This window comes from Dermacentor variabilis, chromosome 3 (genome assembly GCF_050947875.1).
Source record: "Dermacentor variabilis isolate Ectoservices chromosome 3, ASM5094787v1, whole genome shotgun sequence".
NCBI classification, from domain to species: Eukaryota; Metazoa; Arthropoda; class Arachnida; order Ixodida; family Ixodidae; genus Dermacentor; species Dermacentor variabilis.
In genome coordinates, this window is record NC_134570.1 from 44,221,325 (window position 1) to 44,239,674 (window position 18,350).

Sequence of the window (18,350 nt, forward strand, 5' to 3'; positions counted from 1 at the left end):
GTTTTTCTTACTGAAGGTGCCAATAAACAGGGCATATTAAAGAACCTTTGAAGGTAATGTTGCGTGGCATTACACGATAGAGCAATTTTATTTCCGTGCCTCTGCACGTACTTTCATACTTAAGCATATTTCGACAGCACGCCATGGCAAGAAGATCTTTTTTTTTCTTCAATATATTGCAGAATGGCAACCACCAAAGTAGTAAATAATCACAATATTTTAGGAGAAAATCGCAGTCGGTTAAGAAAAGAGTGTCCGACACCTGGCGTCGAAGGAGTTGCTTCTTTCCTAGTTAATGAAAATATTGTTAAAGAGCCCCTCACCAGGTCTGGCCACTTTGAGCTGACAAGCACAGAACATACAATGCATTCTAATAATCGTGTTTGCAAAGTATTACTTCGCTACACGCTGCAGAAAGGTCTAAAATTTCAATTTGAATTCCATTTTCCCTTCGCGGCGCCCACACTCCAAGCCAGACGGTGATGTACTCGTTTTCGCAGTTTCAAGCTGATCATAGAGACACGCGACTTGAAGAATTATTCAAGGTAACATCTGTTGCTTGAATTGACCAATTGAAGTTTAGAGAAATAATAAAACACACAATCGCCTATGTGTTTGTTTTACTCCGCAGCGAAGCAAGAGAGATGTCCTTCCGCTTCATATGCATGTTCCCACGGTCGTGCAGTCATGCGCGTGTTCCAGCATGTGAACATGCTCGGCAATTCGCTCATGTGTGCTTCGATATTTGTGTAGCACTGAATTATACCGCTAGTCATGTGCCCGCGTGAACAGCTTGCGCGTGACGCAGTCAGTGGAAGTGCGCAGCACTGCAAAAAAAACTAAGGGAGAAAAAAATGAAGGCGGGGCCCATGACGTATGTGTCACGCGATCGTGGATGTATGGTACAGGAGAATGCAGGGAAGCAATTTCACTTGTAAAGGCTAGACGGGGCGAGTGGAGAGTGTGTCCCGCTTAGCAGTGGAGCTTGTCTGCTGAAATCATGGGTCCGCGGCACTGAAATATTTTTATCTCTGCTATTAATGAGCTGATTCGAAATTTGTTTTCCGGCAGAACGCTCCCTAGAGGACACAACTTGCAGTGTATAATCAAAATTTGCTATGGGGCCTGCTGAGGGACCCTTTAAAAAATTGCATAGTATTTGATTGAGTGAATCGATTCAGCATATCTATTTAATGTTCCTATAACTTGACAGCTACCTACACAGTTGAAATGCCCCACTTGAATAGCTGGCTTCATACGTCCTGCAGAGCCTCTTCGGAAAATAATCATAACTACTGCCACATTACTAAAATGTCGCAGTACTTACAGGTACAGGTATACTACTTACATACTTACAGGTATACAACATTCAAATACAGAAGGCACTTGCCACGCAATAAGGATGTTACAGGGATTAAGTCTGCTATCTGCTCTTCCCGACTGCATCGCCGAAATTGAGTAGATGCAAGTCAAATTTTCCCAGAACAAGCTCCTACCCACACTTGTTACCAAATTATGGAAGCGATCGCAGCAAAACATCACCCTTTATTGAAATGTGCTGGTACCACTGCTACTTTATTTTGCACAAGCACACTGCTTTCTCGATGCAATGTTTTGTGCCTCATGCAACTCGTGCAGCTATACCAAGACTGCTAGACATTCGAACTGTTCTTCTTTAGATGTTCATGAACATTCCCATCATGCTACTCTATGCCAAGTGACGGTGCTGGTGTTGGGACTTAGGTCTGCAGCATCCTGCAGGAAAGCTATTAGCATTTGACTAGATTTGTGCAACTACCTCCTGAATGCTGTATATGCCTATCATTCTATAGTAATTTAGCAAGCAAATGTGGCAATTGCACCACAGGCAGTTATTAAAGCCTCCCAGTATGCCAAGTAAATCAAGAAGACTTGAAAGGTCACAAGCCCAACGGCTTCAAATATACAAACTTACTTTTTACAAGTTCTGAATATGCCCGCTTATTTATGTCCTGGTCACTTAAAATTCTTTGATTAGAAGTGATTATTGCATATACTGCACACCTAATGGATAGAAGAAGCAGGTACCATTGCTATAAAGCAGACAGCCAATTGTTATAATCTGCACTCCTCTTAGGAAGCATCACATATCCCCAGTTACACTAGATTCAATGCATGTAGCTGGCAAAATTGGAACAGTGCAAGTCAGTTGAATTTTGCTTATGAAATACGGATAACTACAAACAACTCCACAACAATTGCTATATTGAACCGCTGCCTCTTGCCACAGAATTCTGAACACTTCCAAGGTGTGCGTACCCTCTGCCCTTCAACCACTTGCTTAAAGGGACACTAAAGGTTACCAGAAACTCAAGTTAAAGTGGTAGAGCAATGTTCTAGAACGTCTAAGGCGTCAATATAATCGCGAACGGAGCTTTAGTAACCGAGAAATTGAGGTAAATGCATGACACGATTTGAGACCCCCCAGCGACATTCCGGTACTAGCCCGATGACGAAAGGACTCCTCATAATTTGTGTTACTAATACTCAACTACTCGTATTAAAAATATCATTTCATTCGATTATAAGACGGAAAAAAATGCTACTTGTCTACGTCTATTCGATTCTAAGAAAAAATAACATTTTGACGTTACCCTTCAGTAATATGGGTGTTCGAAAGGTTTCGTTTTCGCTCGACTCTGCGCGCTCGACTCTGCGCCGCGCACGCTTTGGAGTTTCAGTAGTTTCGTTATCGCGTCGTGCTGTGAGGGTTCTGCTGGCTCGCGAAACTTTCATTTGGAACAAGCAGCGAGAATGCCACGTCCATGTGATGTCGTGGGAAGCCCTCGTTGCTTTCCCGCTCCGGAGAGCCGGTGTCGAGGCCGCCGTCGTAGTACGCAACGACGCCGGCAGTGCGAGCCCTCAGCAGCAGGTCGCGCTCGTCGGTGCTCAAATCGCTGAAGTTGAGCCCACCATCGCGAGCTAATCTGTCGGTGTCAGGGTCCATTGCGACGAGCGTCGAAGTTAGCGTCATAGAATGAAGTAACAGCTTATGGGCGTCTTGCGCTGGAGTTTGAGGTATAGTAGCGGCGCCTGGTGGCGGTGCGGGAAACGACGTCTGGGTCGTGCCAGCTTGGGTCGTATTGAGCCCTGGCTGTGGCGAAGCACGTTTCTAGGCCGAGTTTTGCGTCGATTCGCACATTTTTATGCCCTGTTGCGAGTGCGAAAACGCTCGTCGCTTCTCATAGACCACGCCGATCACGCTGCGAGCTCGCCGCAGCCTTATAGTTTAACGAAAACCGACTCTCCGTGTGCCGTAATTCGTTTCTCCTTCCGCTAGCCGCCATACTCCCGCTTTCGCTCTGCTGTCGGCTCTGTCTTGGCTCTGTTTCTGGCCGCGCGTTTGCGTTTTGCGCAGAAAAGCCGTAGCGCCGTCTGCGGACGCCGTTCTACTCACCGATGGCGCAAAGTCACCATGATGTCGGTACTCCTCGATCGGAGGGCGGGCGATTTGAACTGCGCTAGAGGTACGCGGACGCATCAGAACGCATTTTCTCTTAAAATAAGTCTCTCCTTGGCACGAAACAAGCGTTTCGAGGTTTCTGTGATGGTATTTCAACAGTTCACGTTGACTTAATAGTAACCTTTAGTGTCCCTTTAAAGTAGCAGAGCTTTAACAGCCATGTTTGCAAGTGCTGCCTTTATTTCTCTATGGCACCTGCTAACTTAAAGCTCCTTCTATACAAAACACTAATATGTCACAAGCTTGAATCTGCCTCTTCTGTATGGGACCCTCACTTGGACAACAAATGCAATAGAATCTAAAAAATCGCAGTGCACATTTCATTCTTGCCAACCATTCTCGGACATCAAGTGCAACATTTATGAAGGCTACTTTAAACCTCCCTCTCCTCTCATCCCATAGGAAGTTAGCACACTTACCACTGCTGCACAAAATGTATTATAATCTGGAATTAAAAAGTGAACTTTTGTCCGAACCTGCATATTATCTCGTACTGACCACCGGCATAAACTGAGCGTTCCACACTGTCGCACGAACCTATTTTTTTTTTTTTTTATTCCTAAAACTACCAATGAATGGAATCATCTGCCCGCCTCGATTGTTAACATAACCATTACATCTGCTATTAGTACTGCTATTGAATACTTTTGTTAATCCGCACTTCCAAATTATTTTAATTATTATACCGTTATCTGTACACTATTTCGTTCCAGTCCCTTCTGCAAGCCTTTGGGCCTTGAAGGTACAATAAATAACCAAAAATAAAATGAACACGTCAATGCATTTTGTGCTCCTGCCTCAATTACACCTTGCACAAGAGCAGCAAACTGTAGCATGTGCCCCACTCAATTGCAGTGCTGGGCACATTGCAAGGCTTTGACAGCAGTGATCCTATCACGTTCGCAAGAACTACAGCACCTTTAAATTGCCTACCTTGGTTATGTTAGGGATTGCTTTGCAAACCCAACTTATTCCCTCGATTCACAGGCATAGAGCGAGGTAGTTTGAAGCAACACGTGTACACGCATACTGAAAACAGCAGGAACCCAATACATTGGGAAATGCAGGAAAGGAGGAAAGGAAGCGTGCCGCCATCTTTCAAACAGTGGAATGTTTATGACAGACTGCAACACTAGTATATCAAGCCGATCCAAATTGTAACAGATGAAGGACGAAATGCAAACTAGAAAATGTGTGATGTGCCGTCATGTTGAGCACAACTTCCAGAATATAAAACCAGCGTTTTCCTCACTATACACATCCACAACAGAAGCAGGGTGTCTATAACAAGTTGAAATTTCCGCATTCCCAGAGTTTTCCTCGAGTGCTTATGCAAAATTTCCAGAGCGAAAACTTTGCTTCATGTCAAGACAGACCGACACCACCTCAACCAATGCAGTCACTCCCTAGTAAACACGCAAGAAAAAAAAGAAGACAATCCAGTTTGAATAGCAAGGCATAGTGTTTATTCAAAAACAAACGAGGGGTTAGTAAAATGCACAGCAAATATCTTCAATAAAAAAAAATGGTAAAACCCTTTCCAAATCGAGTTAATCTTTCTCAAATACAAATAAAAAGGAGATGCATACAGAAGCAACTGACACCGTCATATGTACGAGGCCCGAATTATGTCAAGCGAGATTCTCTCGACAGCTAGTGAGTCAACCTGTGTCCAAACATACTCCAAGCCCCCACACAAGGCCTTAGTGCTGCGTTTCACTGCTTCAGAGTTTATTTTGGTTTGGATGAGGGACACCTGCAGCTCGGCGTTGGCCAACCCTTTGTTTTTGAGCTCAAGCTCCTTTAAAGTGGCGGCACGCTTCCTTTCCTGCTCATTCCTCAATGCGTAGGTCCTTTCTGTTCTCGTCATCCTTGCGCCGTGCGTTCGCCCAAGGATCATTTGTAGAATCCTCTTAGTTGCACAGCCAATGTCCCACTTTTTTTTTACTCTGGGGCAGCGAGAACGGCCAAAAAAATGAATGCACATCTTTTACTGCCCTTAACAGCTCAAACTGCCACAGGCACACCTGAAGAAGCTCTGAAGGCCTGCCAGTCGACTTATTAGGCATATCAGTGCTTGTACTGCGACAGGAGATGGCGAGTGCACGTGCATATAATTAAGAAATACTGTCTCCCGTGAAAATTGCCCCTTCCCATGCTTGTTATGCTTCACGGTTTAACAGTGATGTATTGCGGCGAAGCTGACTTTCCGGAACAGGCATTATACAATGCGTCGTGCTTTCAGAGCTCCGAAGTCAATCGCGAGGACCGCAAAGGCAGAGTCGATGCTATTGCCAACAGTGGCGAATTCTTTCAAGGAAAAACACTGCACCGAACGGCAAGAAACTTAATAGCGAACGTCGAAACAGCTAGGCCGTGTTATCGCGGTGTTGGCTGCGGCTGTCAGTGAAACTGCCTGTGAGAGCGCCTGTTCGAGGTGACAATATAATCAAAATGGCGGATGACTTCGACTAAGGCCGTTTCGGATGTGCGGTCACAGCAAAAAGTCCGGAAAATCCGGCTGCAAAGGGTTCTTGCACCCGAAATTTCAGACGTTCTTATACATTGACTCTATGGGGCACGTTGTGGTGCCGCGAAGCCATCCGAATTATCGGGCGTCCGGAAAGTCTGTCGTTGACTGTACACTGGAAACTGCAGTCGACAACACAGCATAAAAGAGAATTCGTTACCGATTCCTCTTACTCGGGCCACCATTATCCAATTTTATTGAACGGGAACAAAACTCTCGGTGACTCATTCGGGAACGAAAGTCACAGAGAGTTTCGTTCCCGTTCAATAAAATCGGATAATTTTCCCTGATAGAAGCAAGATTCCCTGACCATTTCCGGACTATTAAATATCCCTGAGAATTCCCGTTTGGTGGACACCCCGAGAAGACTGTCAGTAGCAACAAAGCTGGTTTCAAAGATTTTGGTGGGAACTTTGTTGCGTCTTATTCGGTGAAGCACAACCTCTTGCTTCAATGTCTAATCGTGTGAAGAATGATACACACGCATGCAAAGAACAAACCAGGAGCCAAACCAGAGGTCAATTTTAATGCCAACTCAAAATCATGATCTTAACACTGATTACAATGTCTACAGGCTAGCTTGCCCTTCTCTAAGTTGCCACTGCATTGCCACTTTCAGATGCCGTACTGCCCCCAGGTTCATACTCACCTCATCAGACAAGTCCTGAAAAACCATCACCTAAAGCAAGATCTTTGATTGTATAGAAGTTTAAAACTACACCTACAATTGATTGCACAATTCTAAGTGAGAGTATACGATTAAAGCTACGTTTGAGCAGTACATTACAGCTACAGATTGACATTAAAAAAAAGTACTGCATTGCAAACAGCTGCAGAGAGCCCATCACCCCTCCCGAAGCATCTACTAGCCACAATCGCCCACCCCACCATCCAGCCCCAGTTGCGCAACTCTTACGGCACCTGTTTGCATCCTGCCATGTGTGGATCCAATCCTGAATTCCATCCAATCCTATTGATCCAGATTCCACACACGAGTGTAAACAGGTCCTGAACCCCTGCGTGTCAGTCCTCCTCCTCGTCAGGAGTGAGACCTTTGGCAAGAAAACAGGACAGGACGGTTAGCAAAGCAGAGTGGCATGTACGGCTTCCCCCAACCCTTATGATACATTCACAAAATGTTACACATAAGATGCAAATATGAAGGAAGGCCAAGATACATTTTGTCCCTTATTCTTTGGGCAGGGGCAATAGGTTTACTACAGCAAGGCATCGTTCACAATTATGACAAAGCAAATCGCCACAAGACATTTCCCTATGACAGTCACTCAATCCATGTGGGAGACAGCCTAGTCTAGATAGACCACTCTATGGACTATTAAACACAGCACTTGTTAAATGCAGTGTTACAAAGCGTCTGCAAAAATTTTGAAAACAAGATGCAAATCAAGCGACTCCCCTCAAGATAACAAAACACGCATTTGTCTCCGATGGTGACGTGGTACGAGACTTATTCCACGTCTTGGTAGTAAGACGGCCACAGATAAAATGCCCAGCACTAGCAATCTCCTGGCACTCATCTTGAACGGAGTCACCTGTTGTTTGCAAGTCGAGGTGCTTTGCCGGGCTTAAGGCCACCTTTCCCTTTAAGCCATTGGAGCAGGAAAGTGAACCCGCGGTGACTACCAAGAACAAGGCTGGAACCACCTAGCACCTTTATTAATGAACAGCTGCACCTCGATGTTCGTTTCATTTGAAAGGGCATAGAAGAGCCTGTTAGACCAGTGTGGAAATGGCGAAAATGTGAGTGAACACGCAAGGTTAGTGAGTACCCACACCAAGGTCATGTACACTGACATGGTATTGAACCTGCATCCCCCGCACAAAAGCGGCAAAACAGAAGCGGGAAGGAGAGTAGGGGGCCGACAAATTAAAGCCACTAATGCTAACTTAAGCAGCCCTGACCCGGCAAAGCCCCGAGACAAAAAGGGAGCAATCGAGACAGCGGGCGGGCCAGCCCAACGGTGAGCGAGCGACAATGCGGGGTGGTTTGAGGGAGGGGCCTACCCTGAGACGAGGCTCCGAAATCCTGATGACCGATTCCGTCTCCTGTGTGCAGGACGTGTGCCGCTCCTTCCTATGCGCTACGCGGCGTGTTCTCCTCCTCCCTGTGTGTGCAAGCCACTTCTCCCAGCGCTGTCCTCTTGCGCTCCCCGAACCAGCGCTTGCTCTACAGAAAGCATTTTCTTTTTCTCCCCTTCCTGTCGTGTGCGCCTTGCCAAATCCTCGGCGGGGCGACATCACACCTTTCCACATTCCTCCCGCTAAGCTCTTCCGATCCGAATGTGCGTGTCCGCAAACATATCCACTTTAGTGATCCTCAGCGACGTGTGCCATCCTCCCGTTTTGTGGCATCTAGACAGACAAACAGATTGAGACAAGAGATGGGCATCGCCGTTCACAAGACAATCTTTTTTTTGCTCTGACAAAAACACACACATCACACACACACATACTGAAATGTGCTTTTGCTGCAGCTAGTGACAACTCGAGAGTTGAATGCGTGATGTGCCCACATACAAATGGGCAGGCTGAGAAGTGCAGGAGATGTATACGTGTGCTGCATGTGCGCTACTTTGGTGATCAAGAAAAACATGAACTGCCAACACAATCTGTACACATCTTGTTACGATACGGTGGGCCAACAAAAGGTGATGACGGTAATGCAAAAACAATGATGAGCCCACATTACAAAAGCGACACATGATTTAAGCAGACCTATTTGCATCAAGCACTAAATGGTTTACAAAAAAGGAAGCTATGCGTGTGCAATGTAAGGAAAAAAAAAAATATTCTGAACGATCAAGAATCGGCATGACAGGTTCTGCACTTGCTTTTGCACACCTTACTAGACTTAGAAGCCAGCCATTAAAATTAAACCTTTGAAGAATGCCTCTGAGCTGTATTCTGGAGTTGGAAAAAGGAAATCTAACGAGGGCCAGCTGATTTTGTTTTTGCTAAGTTTTGACCAACAATAAGTTTGTAGCTTAAAGTCATGGCCCAAATTGAAACAAAGCAGCATCACTTCACAGGGAATTCTAAACATCCACCAGAATGCAAGGAACAAAAAAAAAAAAAAAAGTAAAGCTACAATGAAGGTTCACCAAAGGAGAAAAATGGGATTCGAAAGGTTGCCTGTCGAGCGCATAGTGCTGTCCACCGTATTTCACACCATCAAAGTTCCCAGCTCAGTTGGAGTGTGAACAGGACCGAGAACGTGAGGGTGTTCGTGACCCAGAGCGCCGGGCTGGTGAGTACGTGGGAGAACCACGAGAGCGACGTGGGGAGTAGCTGCGGCTTCGGCTGCGCGAACGGCTGCTGTAGTCTTCACGCACTCTGATGTACGACACTTCACCCTGAAAAGAATTGAGGGGCTCTTTAGAAAGGCACACTAACAGGCCCATATAGCAGCACAGTACAATCAACTTTGCGTTCCACTCCTATAAAGTGCCATCTTGGGACAGTTCTCATTTTTTCAGGCTTGCCTAGTTTTAAGCAGCAAGTGGCTTTTTTTGCGGGTATTGTAGAAGGGTAATTTACTAAACAGCTCAAATGAAATTTCTGTATTTGTTTACCATCCCTTTAGCCACACTTCTGCTTGTGACACTTAACTACAATGTACTTCACTGAAAAGTGAAGGCCCACTGGCTGCTGCTGGCCTTTACTTTTTCATAAACCTGGGTCAGGATTTAATGGGTGTGGCAACTCTCACACGAGTAAATAAATTTGCATCTGCTTCGAAAAACTAACATGCTCATTGCCACGTGATAGCCACCAACTCTCCAGGTTCCTCTACTTATAATAGCACATGCAACAATCACATACGAGCGTGCTCCACTCTTCAAGTTCTTTTTAAATCTTAACATAATTTTTTACGCATTTTATGCTTCAGGTTTCACCTCTGTTGCACATCCTCACTTTTTGCTTTTTGTTGTGCATCGGTTTTTGTTACTCATATACAGCATATATTGCTGTTTTCAAGAAGTCAGCATTAATGTATGTTGTATTGAACAAAGCAGTACAATACCGTATTTTTGCATGTTTAAACCATACTAAATATTCTAAAAACTTCACAGTAGTCAGAGTGCAGGTTACACACGAATTTCGCCTCGCGGTGCAACTACACAGCAGCAAAGCAAGCGCTGCTGTGAAGCCGCATTTCAAGGCAGCACGGTGCACGCCATTCAAAGTTCCGCTACCTTCTCGGGAACGCCACCTTCTCCAGATTCCTGCGTGCTTCACGGCTGCCCACTCTCCTCCTCTTAATGGGTCGCCATTTTGCACTTGGTAGTTAGCGAAGTGCATGCAGCAGATAGTGCACATGGCACTCACAAACTAGAACTCCGATCACAAACTGTGCTCAATGGCCGTTCTTTCACAGCGCAGCAGATTATCAGCATCGCAGAAGAGGATACGATACGACGTAATCATTCATCCGCAAATGGAGACTGTATTTGCAAAAATGCCAGCGTTGTTGCATGCAGTTACTTTCATGGGTTATGCGGGCGCATTTCTTGCTTGCCAGGTTGTAGTTGGGGGTGTTGAACGTTAGTTGATGCTTTATATGGTGCTACTTTTGGCATTGACAATATATTACCAAGAACAATGCCTTCCACCTTTTTTCTTTAAAACTGCCTCCCCCCAATATACCCAATTGTGGAAATAGATGCTGATGCAACATCAGTCATCAGAACAAAAGTGCTACAAATGATGCAACCTGATCCCACCAAACAAAGTTGCTTTTATAACATCGGTTTGTCTCACCTCATGGGATCGAAAGCGAGAGTCATCCAGCTTCTTGACAGCATACTTCATGTCCTCGTAGCGGAGGAACTCCACTACACCAGTGCCATCCTTGAACACATCAGCATAGCACACATCGCCTGCCTCTCTCATGTGATCTTTCAGGTCCTGCCAACTGCCACTAGGGGGCAAACCTGTAGCAGAAACACAAACATTAGCATCCTCGCAGGTAGGTCAATGGTTAGAACAGTATTTTATCCAAGAGACAGTCTAAGCCTGCTCCCTAAAGTAGTGGCACCTTAAATGCCATACACGACCACAGTCAAACATTAGTAGTTAAATAAAAAAATGTATTACTTTTAAGATTTCCTATTTTGTTCTACTTCGCACCATGCATCTTTCCAAGCAACTTAGTTTTTCAGTCTTTGCTTAACAAAGTAAACATGCACAACCTGGAGAATTTATGACAGAAAATAGAGTAGAGCACTTCATGACAGTAAGTGGTTAAGTGCACCAACCATTAAGCAGAATCAACAAGATAAAGCACAGGAATGCAAACCAAAGCAAAAAATTTATGGCCAAGTCTTTTTGATGTACATGTACGATGCTAATCTTAATGTGATATTTTGCATGTGCTTGACACCACTGGTAGTTCAGAGGCACTGCCATTTTTATTGAGTTGCCGCCCAAAGCAAGTTGACATCGGGTTTCGACTCACCCAACTCAACTTGTTTAACTTGGGTGAGGCTCAATCATGTGGTTGCCCGCTCACTGTTTGCTTGCTACCTTCAAGGATACGGATGAGGTGCTACCATTTCTTATGGCTGCTGCTACCACTTTTCAATTTCTTTGTCTTCGGTTGTGGGTCATGCACTCCCATGCACTGGGGTGTGCACAGTCGTGATATCAGTAGGGCCACACGCAGTGGCTCTTGTCGGGTAAAATGCTGAAGCATTCTTCCGATTAAACATGTTTGTAGAACAACAAATTGATAACCATAATTTTTTTTTACACATCTCTTATTGTATAGTGCATATGTGTGTATACTGTTGGGGGGAGCAAAGCGTCTTCCAGATCAAATATTACTTGCAATAAGTTTGCTTTATTCACGAGTTTTCAATCTACTACTAGAAACAGTAACAAAAGAACGGACCAGTGGGGCACGGTTCCTGTGAAAAAAATTCGGCCCTCACAGTGTTAAACATAAGGGCCAGTTTAGCATTACTAGTCCGAAGGGCACAACCCAACAACACATTGGGTAAAAAATGTGATAAGTTCACAAACCTTCCCATGAACATGCTACACACCCCTCACTCCAGTAAGAATCTCGACACTTTACAAGGAATATTCTGCACGGAAAACAACTTCACTTAAAGTTACCCTGATAAATGAGAGTACCAGCAATTGACTCCACAACTTACCGTATTTACTCGCATAATGATCACACCCCTGAATTTTGTAATCAAAATGCAAATTTTTTTATTTCCCGTGTAATGATCGCACCCTGAACTTGCTGCAGTGATATGTCTTGTGCCAAGTCTAGCTAATAATGATCGCGTTTGCCATCTGTCGAATGCTACGTAAACGACTCTTCAAGACAAGCCAAGCAGTCTGCACGCACCAAACATGCTCAAGTAGATGCCCCATTTCATTACTTTCATCACTTTCCACACTTCCATGAAAAAAAGAGGTACAACCAAACTTGCCTTTATTATGTGTAGGCTTTATAATGGAGGTGCCTTTCGATCTTATCTGCACTTGTGGGCACGCAACAAATCGCGAGCGGCAACGATAGTAGTCACATTTACACTGATACGTTAGAAGTGTACCCTATTCATATGCCGATGCTTGTAACACACCCAAGATATTCGCCCACCCTTAACGGAAACGTGCAGTATTAGGATAGTAGTGAAGACAAATGCCGCAGTTTCCATAGCATGCTGGCCATGTGTTTCTATGTCACTGGCAGCTAAGCGCGGCCATCTGTTTCTGTCCCCTCAAAGTGGACATGGCTACGTTATTGCCGCAAACTTGATATTATTCATTACTGATACAGAAGAAACTGGGGCTGTATTCTGAAACGTTCGCCTTCCGCAAAAGTTTCGCAGCCACGAAAGTCACATTCAATAAGCTAAGTGACTGCTTACCCGTGACGTCGGCGTGCACTACCAACGCGCGCTCTTGAACGCTTCACATCGCATGAGAGACCGCGCCCGACAAGTGCAGAGCGGCTCGGGTGTGTTTTCAAGTGTAGTGGCCACACTACGGGTTCTGCGCACTGACTACATTTGCTTACGGCCTCTTTAGGTAAAATAAATTGAACAAGGTGTGAAATGTTTTATTTTATATGAATCAACAAACATCGCCGCGAAACAACGCGTGTAAAACGCCACCAAGAAGGCTACTATAAACTACCACCTATCTTATCTCTACTACACTCCACCACCAACCAAATGCCAAGAGACGCCAAAAGACGTGTTCATTTATTCAATACATGTCGAGAGCACCAACCCACACCATGACGTTAAAATGACGTAGGCCGGAACTACTAGATGGCGCTGTTTAATTTCCGGTTTTGCTAAAATCTGGCGAAACTTTCGCGGAGGCGAACGTTTCAGAATATGTCCCCTGTTTCAATGCATGTAATGTACTCATGAGAAGAAAAAAAATCGCGTTCGGCATGCTCCGCCGGCCGCCATTTTTGTTTTGGTGTCCCGCACCACACACAGCGGCAGCAGCCTATTTGTTGACCTGTTGTCATCCAGCAGCAAATGTGGGATGAAAAAAAATTTTGTTCTCGCGGGAAATTTAAGCCGCATAATGATCGCATCCCTGAATTTGCGTCAATTTTTTTTTACAAAAAAGTGCGATCATTATGAGAGTAAATACGGTGAATAGACAGTGCAGCAGTCAATTTGTGCTCTTTGTGGTGGCACATGTCAAAATTAAGCGCCCGAGTTGCACCTTTGGGGCCTGCCACCTAAGGCGAGTAGAGTGTTTTAAAGGGACACTAAAGGTTACTATTAAGTCAACGTGGACTGTTGAAATACCATCCCAGAAACCTCGAAACGCTTGTTTCGTGCCAAGGAGAGACTTATTTTAAGAGAAAATGCGTTCTGAAGCGTCCGCGTACCTCTAGCGCAGTTCAAATCGCCCGCCCTCCGATCGAGGAGAACTGACATCATGGTCTCATAGTGACGTTGCGCCATCGGTGAGTAGAACGGCGTCCGCAGACGGCGCTACGGCTTTTCTGCGCAAAACGCGAACGCGCGGCCGGAAACAGAGCCAAGACAGAGCCGACAGCAGAGCGAAAGCGGGAGTATGGTGGCTAGCGGAAGGAGAAACGAATTACGTCCCACGTTACGTCCCACGGCACACGGAGAGTCCGTTTTCGTTAAACTATAGGCTGCAGCGAGCTCGCAGCGTGGTCGGCGTGGTCTATGAGAAGCGACGAGCCTTTTCGCACTCGCAACAGGGCATAAAAATGTGCGAATCGACGCAAAACTCTGCCTAGAAACGTGCTTCGCCACAGCCAGGGCTCAATACGACCCAAGCTGGCACGATCCAGATGTCGTTTCCCGCACCGCCACCAGGCGCCGCTACTATACCTCACACTCCAGCGCAAGACGCCCATAAGCTGGTACTTCATTCTATGACGCTAACTTCGACGCTCGTCGCAATGGACCCTGACACCGACAGATTGGCTCGCGATGGTGGGCTCAACTTCAGCGATTTGAGCACCGACGAGCGCGACCTGCTTCTGAGGGCTCGCACTGCCGGCGTCGTTGCGTACTACGACGGCGGCCTCGACACCGGCTCTCCGGAGCGGGAAAGCAACGAGGGCTTCCCACGACATCACATGGACGTGGCATTCTCGCTGCTTGTTCCAAATGAAAGTTTCGCGAGCAGAACCCTCACAGCACGACGCGATAACGAAACTACTGAAACTCCAAAGCGTGCGCCATAGCGTGCGCGGCGCAGAGTCGAGCGAAAACGAAACCTTTCGAACACCCATATTACTGAAGGGTAACGTCAAAATGTTATTTTTTCCTAGAATCGAATAGGCGTAGACAAGTAGCATTTTTTCCGGCTTATAATCGAATGAAATGATATTTTTAATACGAGTAGTTGAGTATTAGTAACACAAATTATGAGGAGACCTTTCGTCATCGGGCTAGTACCGGAATGTCGCTGGGGGGTCTCAAATCGTGTCATGCATTTACCTCAATTTCTCGGTTACTAAAGCTCTGTTCGCGATTATATTGACGCCTTAGACGTTCTAGAACATTGCTCTACCACTTTAACTTGAATTTCTGGTAACCTTTAGTGTCCCTTTAAGCACAGGATGAAAACCATCTAGCTCAGAGCAGCCTACTGAATTTGCAACAGACGGTCCGTCCTCCCATAATATGAAAACTTCGGTAGGGAATTTTCATGTCTAATATGGTAGCACCAAGTATTTGTTACAATTGTAATGCACAGTCAATACACTTGTCTGAAGTGCTTAAATGCCGTGCTTTGGGCTGGACAGGCACTAGTCCACCAATAACACCGGATGCGAGCTAGCTAACATCTGAGCACACGCAGCTGCACTGAAGGAACTACCTCTTTTTTTGCCTGGCATGCCCAGATGTAGGTTATTTCAAACCAGGCAATAATGGTAGACGGCACCAACGCTGAGCATGTATGGTGCTCTAAACAACCCTGCCAACATTGCAATTAGTGCACACTGAAACAAACTAGCATAGCCCACCTGAAACAAGAACCCTGTACTGAGACCTCCGGGCAGGGGGTCCCCTACCGCGGCCAGGTCCCATGCTACCCCGTCCGGGGGCCGAGCCCCGGGGGAATTCGACACGCAAACGGTAGCCATCGTAGTCATAGCCATCCCGGGCTTGCACTGCATCCTCTGCATCTCTGTAATAAGAAGCAAGGCAATGAGCCTGATACACTCATAAGCCGAAAGTTTGCGACATTGCTTTGAAAGGCCAACCGCAACGAAATTTTGGATGAGTAAAAAGCCTCGATTTAGATGCCACAGACACCAGCTACCATGCTAAATTTTGACCAATAGTCTTCAAAAATAATCTTTTTTGATACCAAAAGTGCAAACTTCATATTAGGCCTCTGTACCAGACGTCCTGTGTTTGAATCCCACTGTCTGGCAATTTTAATGCTGCTTATTTATAAATTAAACACAGGACCTTGATCAAAATTATGGGTGCATAGTCACGAAGCTGTTTGAAGTAAGGACGGAGTTTTGGCAAATCCATGTATGTACTAACCATCATGTCCATGATGGCTGCACATGCACATGCTGTTTGGAAAAATTACTACACCCCCGTAAGTTGGGTGAACTGCCTTGCAGGAAAGCTAGCTTTACAATAATCAAATGGGTCTAATATAGGTCCACGTAAGGTCACTACTCTGGAGCTGCAACGCTTTGCTGTGAACATTTTACTGCCACGCATGTTGTGAACAGGTTTGACCGTACAGCTGCTTGGCTTTGCGACTTTGCAAATGCATAATTTTGAACACTACATAATGGAAATGAGACTTCAGACAAAGATTGGGCAAATCCATTATGCATTATCATATTCACATGGCAGTTGATCGTTTGCAGCACTTGAGTTCTCTCTGGTAATTTTAGTACGGAACTTTCATCTAAGCCAATCAAATGGACCTCAGATACACTGAAGGCCTTAGTCATAGCGTGCCCAACACTGGACACAAAAGCGACACAACGCACACATACACAGTGTTCTGTGCCAGATATTGCAGTGACACCCGAAAGCCCACTTGGATGTGTAAAACAATGCATAAAGGTTAAGTGGCCGAACTTTTAGAATTGTATTAATTTTTGCTTTGCTAGATTTAGTAGACATTATTTTAAAAAATAAATTCTGGGGTCTTACGTGCCAAAGCCAATATGTGATTACGAGGCTCCGCAAGCTAGCTCAGAAGATATGCGTGCACTAAATGTGACCCATCCATAATTCTTGGTCTTCACGTGCTGCTCCTTTTCTCAGCGTAAGCGGCTTCAAACTTTTGTCACACACCAACCAGAGTCGTGGGATCATCGCATCACTCCACACAGCATTACGCTATTTCGTTTCGCCTGCCACGTAGCGCCACACCACAAATGAAAACGAAGCGCAGCTGCTCAGTGCGACAGCTGCAACGCAGCCAGGTCGCGCCCTTATATGCTAAATGGCGCGCCAGTTCGCGTCCTTTGCAATGCTAGATGATTGCCCGGATGTATTTTTCGCTTAAATGCAACAAGCGCACTGACCAGCTCTGCCAGAACCTGCAGCGAAGACGCGATTCCTTTGGGATTAAGCTAGGTGTTAGACTTACGCACTCTTACCCCCGTATTCAGAATTGCATCTTAAATTGAAGCTCCACGCTTGACTCGATTTAAGTGACGCCTGTCGTGAACGCGCCACAAGAAACGCAATGAGCGTCCTGGGCGCGTTCACACCAGGCGCCATTTAGATCAAATGAAGCATTGGGTTCAAGTTAAAGTAGTGATCTATTTTTGTTTTAACTGGTTAAACTCACCGCTCACTGAAGCACGCCTCATTAGGCGCGCTGCGCAACGCTCAACGAAACACGTGCGTTATAGCCTCGAAATACTAAAAACGCTCCGCAGTCAACGGTGCTGCTAATAAAAAAAAATACATGCGTCATAGTGCTTTTTATTAAAGGGTTCTCTCTCTCATGCGCCATAAAACGGATAAACATAGTCGCCTTTGCACGCCCAACTTTTTTTTGCCAGGCTCGACTGTTTCAAAATAATTACGCCCACGGCTCTACATCAGATGTAGATAGTGAGAACCACACGCGCCACAGCACGCAATGCACCGCGGTAAAATAAAATATCTAGGACAGCTGCACAGCCTCTGAACAAAACAAAAGGGCAAGGGTGGTGCCCGGGCAGGAACAACCTTGAAACAAGCACAATGCGCACAATCGTTGCACGTACCACTAACGGCTTGAAATTAGTACTACAAACGTCTCGAAGCACAAATATTAGTTAAAAATTACACGAATGCGCCCACACGCTAACGTGGACACTTACCTTGGGTCGTCGAATTCAACAAAAGCGAATGGCGGACCCCTGCGATTCTTCAAGTCGATGAACGTTATCTTGCCAAATTTGTAAAACAAATCCTCAATATCCTTGCTCCTGATGTCAGGGGGCAAATTCCCAACGTAGATCCTGCATTCGTTTCCTCGGAAAGACATGATGGCGACGGATTACTAACGATTGCACAAAACACACACTAAACGCTGTTTGCGAATCCAAGCGATCGAATATTGTCGCCTCCCTCTCGCTTTATCTCGCGGTAAACGAGAACGCGCGAATTTTGTCAAACGCAAACCATAGGCATTGCGCAAATAAACAAGGAAGTATGTTGGGAACAAATAAACGGAGTATTCCCCTACAGCTTGCACTTTGCCAAAATAAAATATTACAAAAACTAATGTATGAAGAAGTTAGGTTTTTGGTGAAAATAATTTTACAATACATGCAAAATGCGAAGCGGACATTAA

At 45.5% G+C, this 18,350-nt stretch overlaps 1 protein-coding gene across 2 annotated transcripts; it reads right to left on the reverse strand.

Annotated features, from left to right (window-relative positions):
• Positions 1–6,537: 6,537 nt before the first annotated feature.
• On the reverse strand, positions 6,538–18,153 carry SF2 (splicing factor 2). 2 transcript variants are annotated; one of them, XR_012826652.1, is made up of 5 exons: positions 17,875–18,153; positions 15,547–15,710; positions 10,815–10,987; positions 8,058–9,406; positions 6,538–7,084 (listed from the first exon to the last, which is right to left on the reverse strand). XR_012826652.1 is itself a non-coding variant. In XM_075684885.1 (4 exons), the coding sequence occupies exons 1-4, from the start codon at positions 18,039–18,041 to the stop codon at positions 9,239–9,241; spliced, it is 672 nt and encodes a 223-aa protein (XP_075541000.1). In that variant the 5' UTR covers positions 18,042–18,153; the 3' UTR covers positions 6,538–9,238. The 2 variants fall into 2 exon arrangements, 1 of the variants encoding a protein (XP_075541000.1); XM_075684885.1 differs by having other exon boundaries at positions 6,538–9,406.
• Positions 18,154–18,350: the final 197 nt, after the last annotated feature.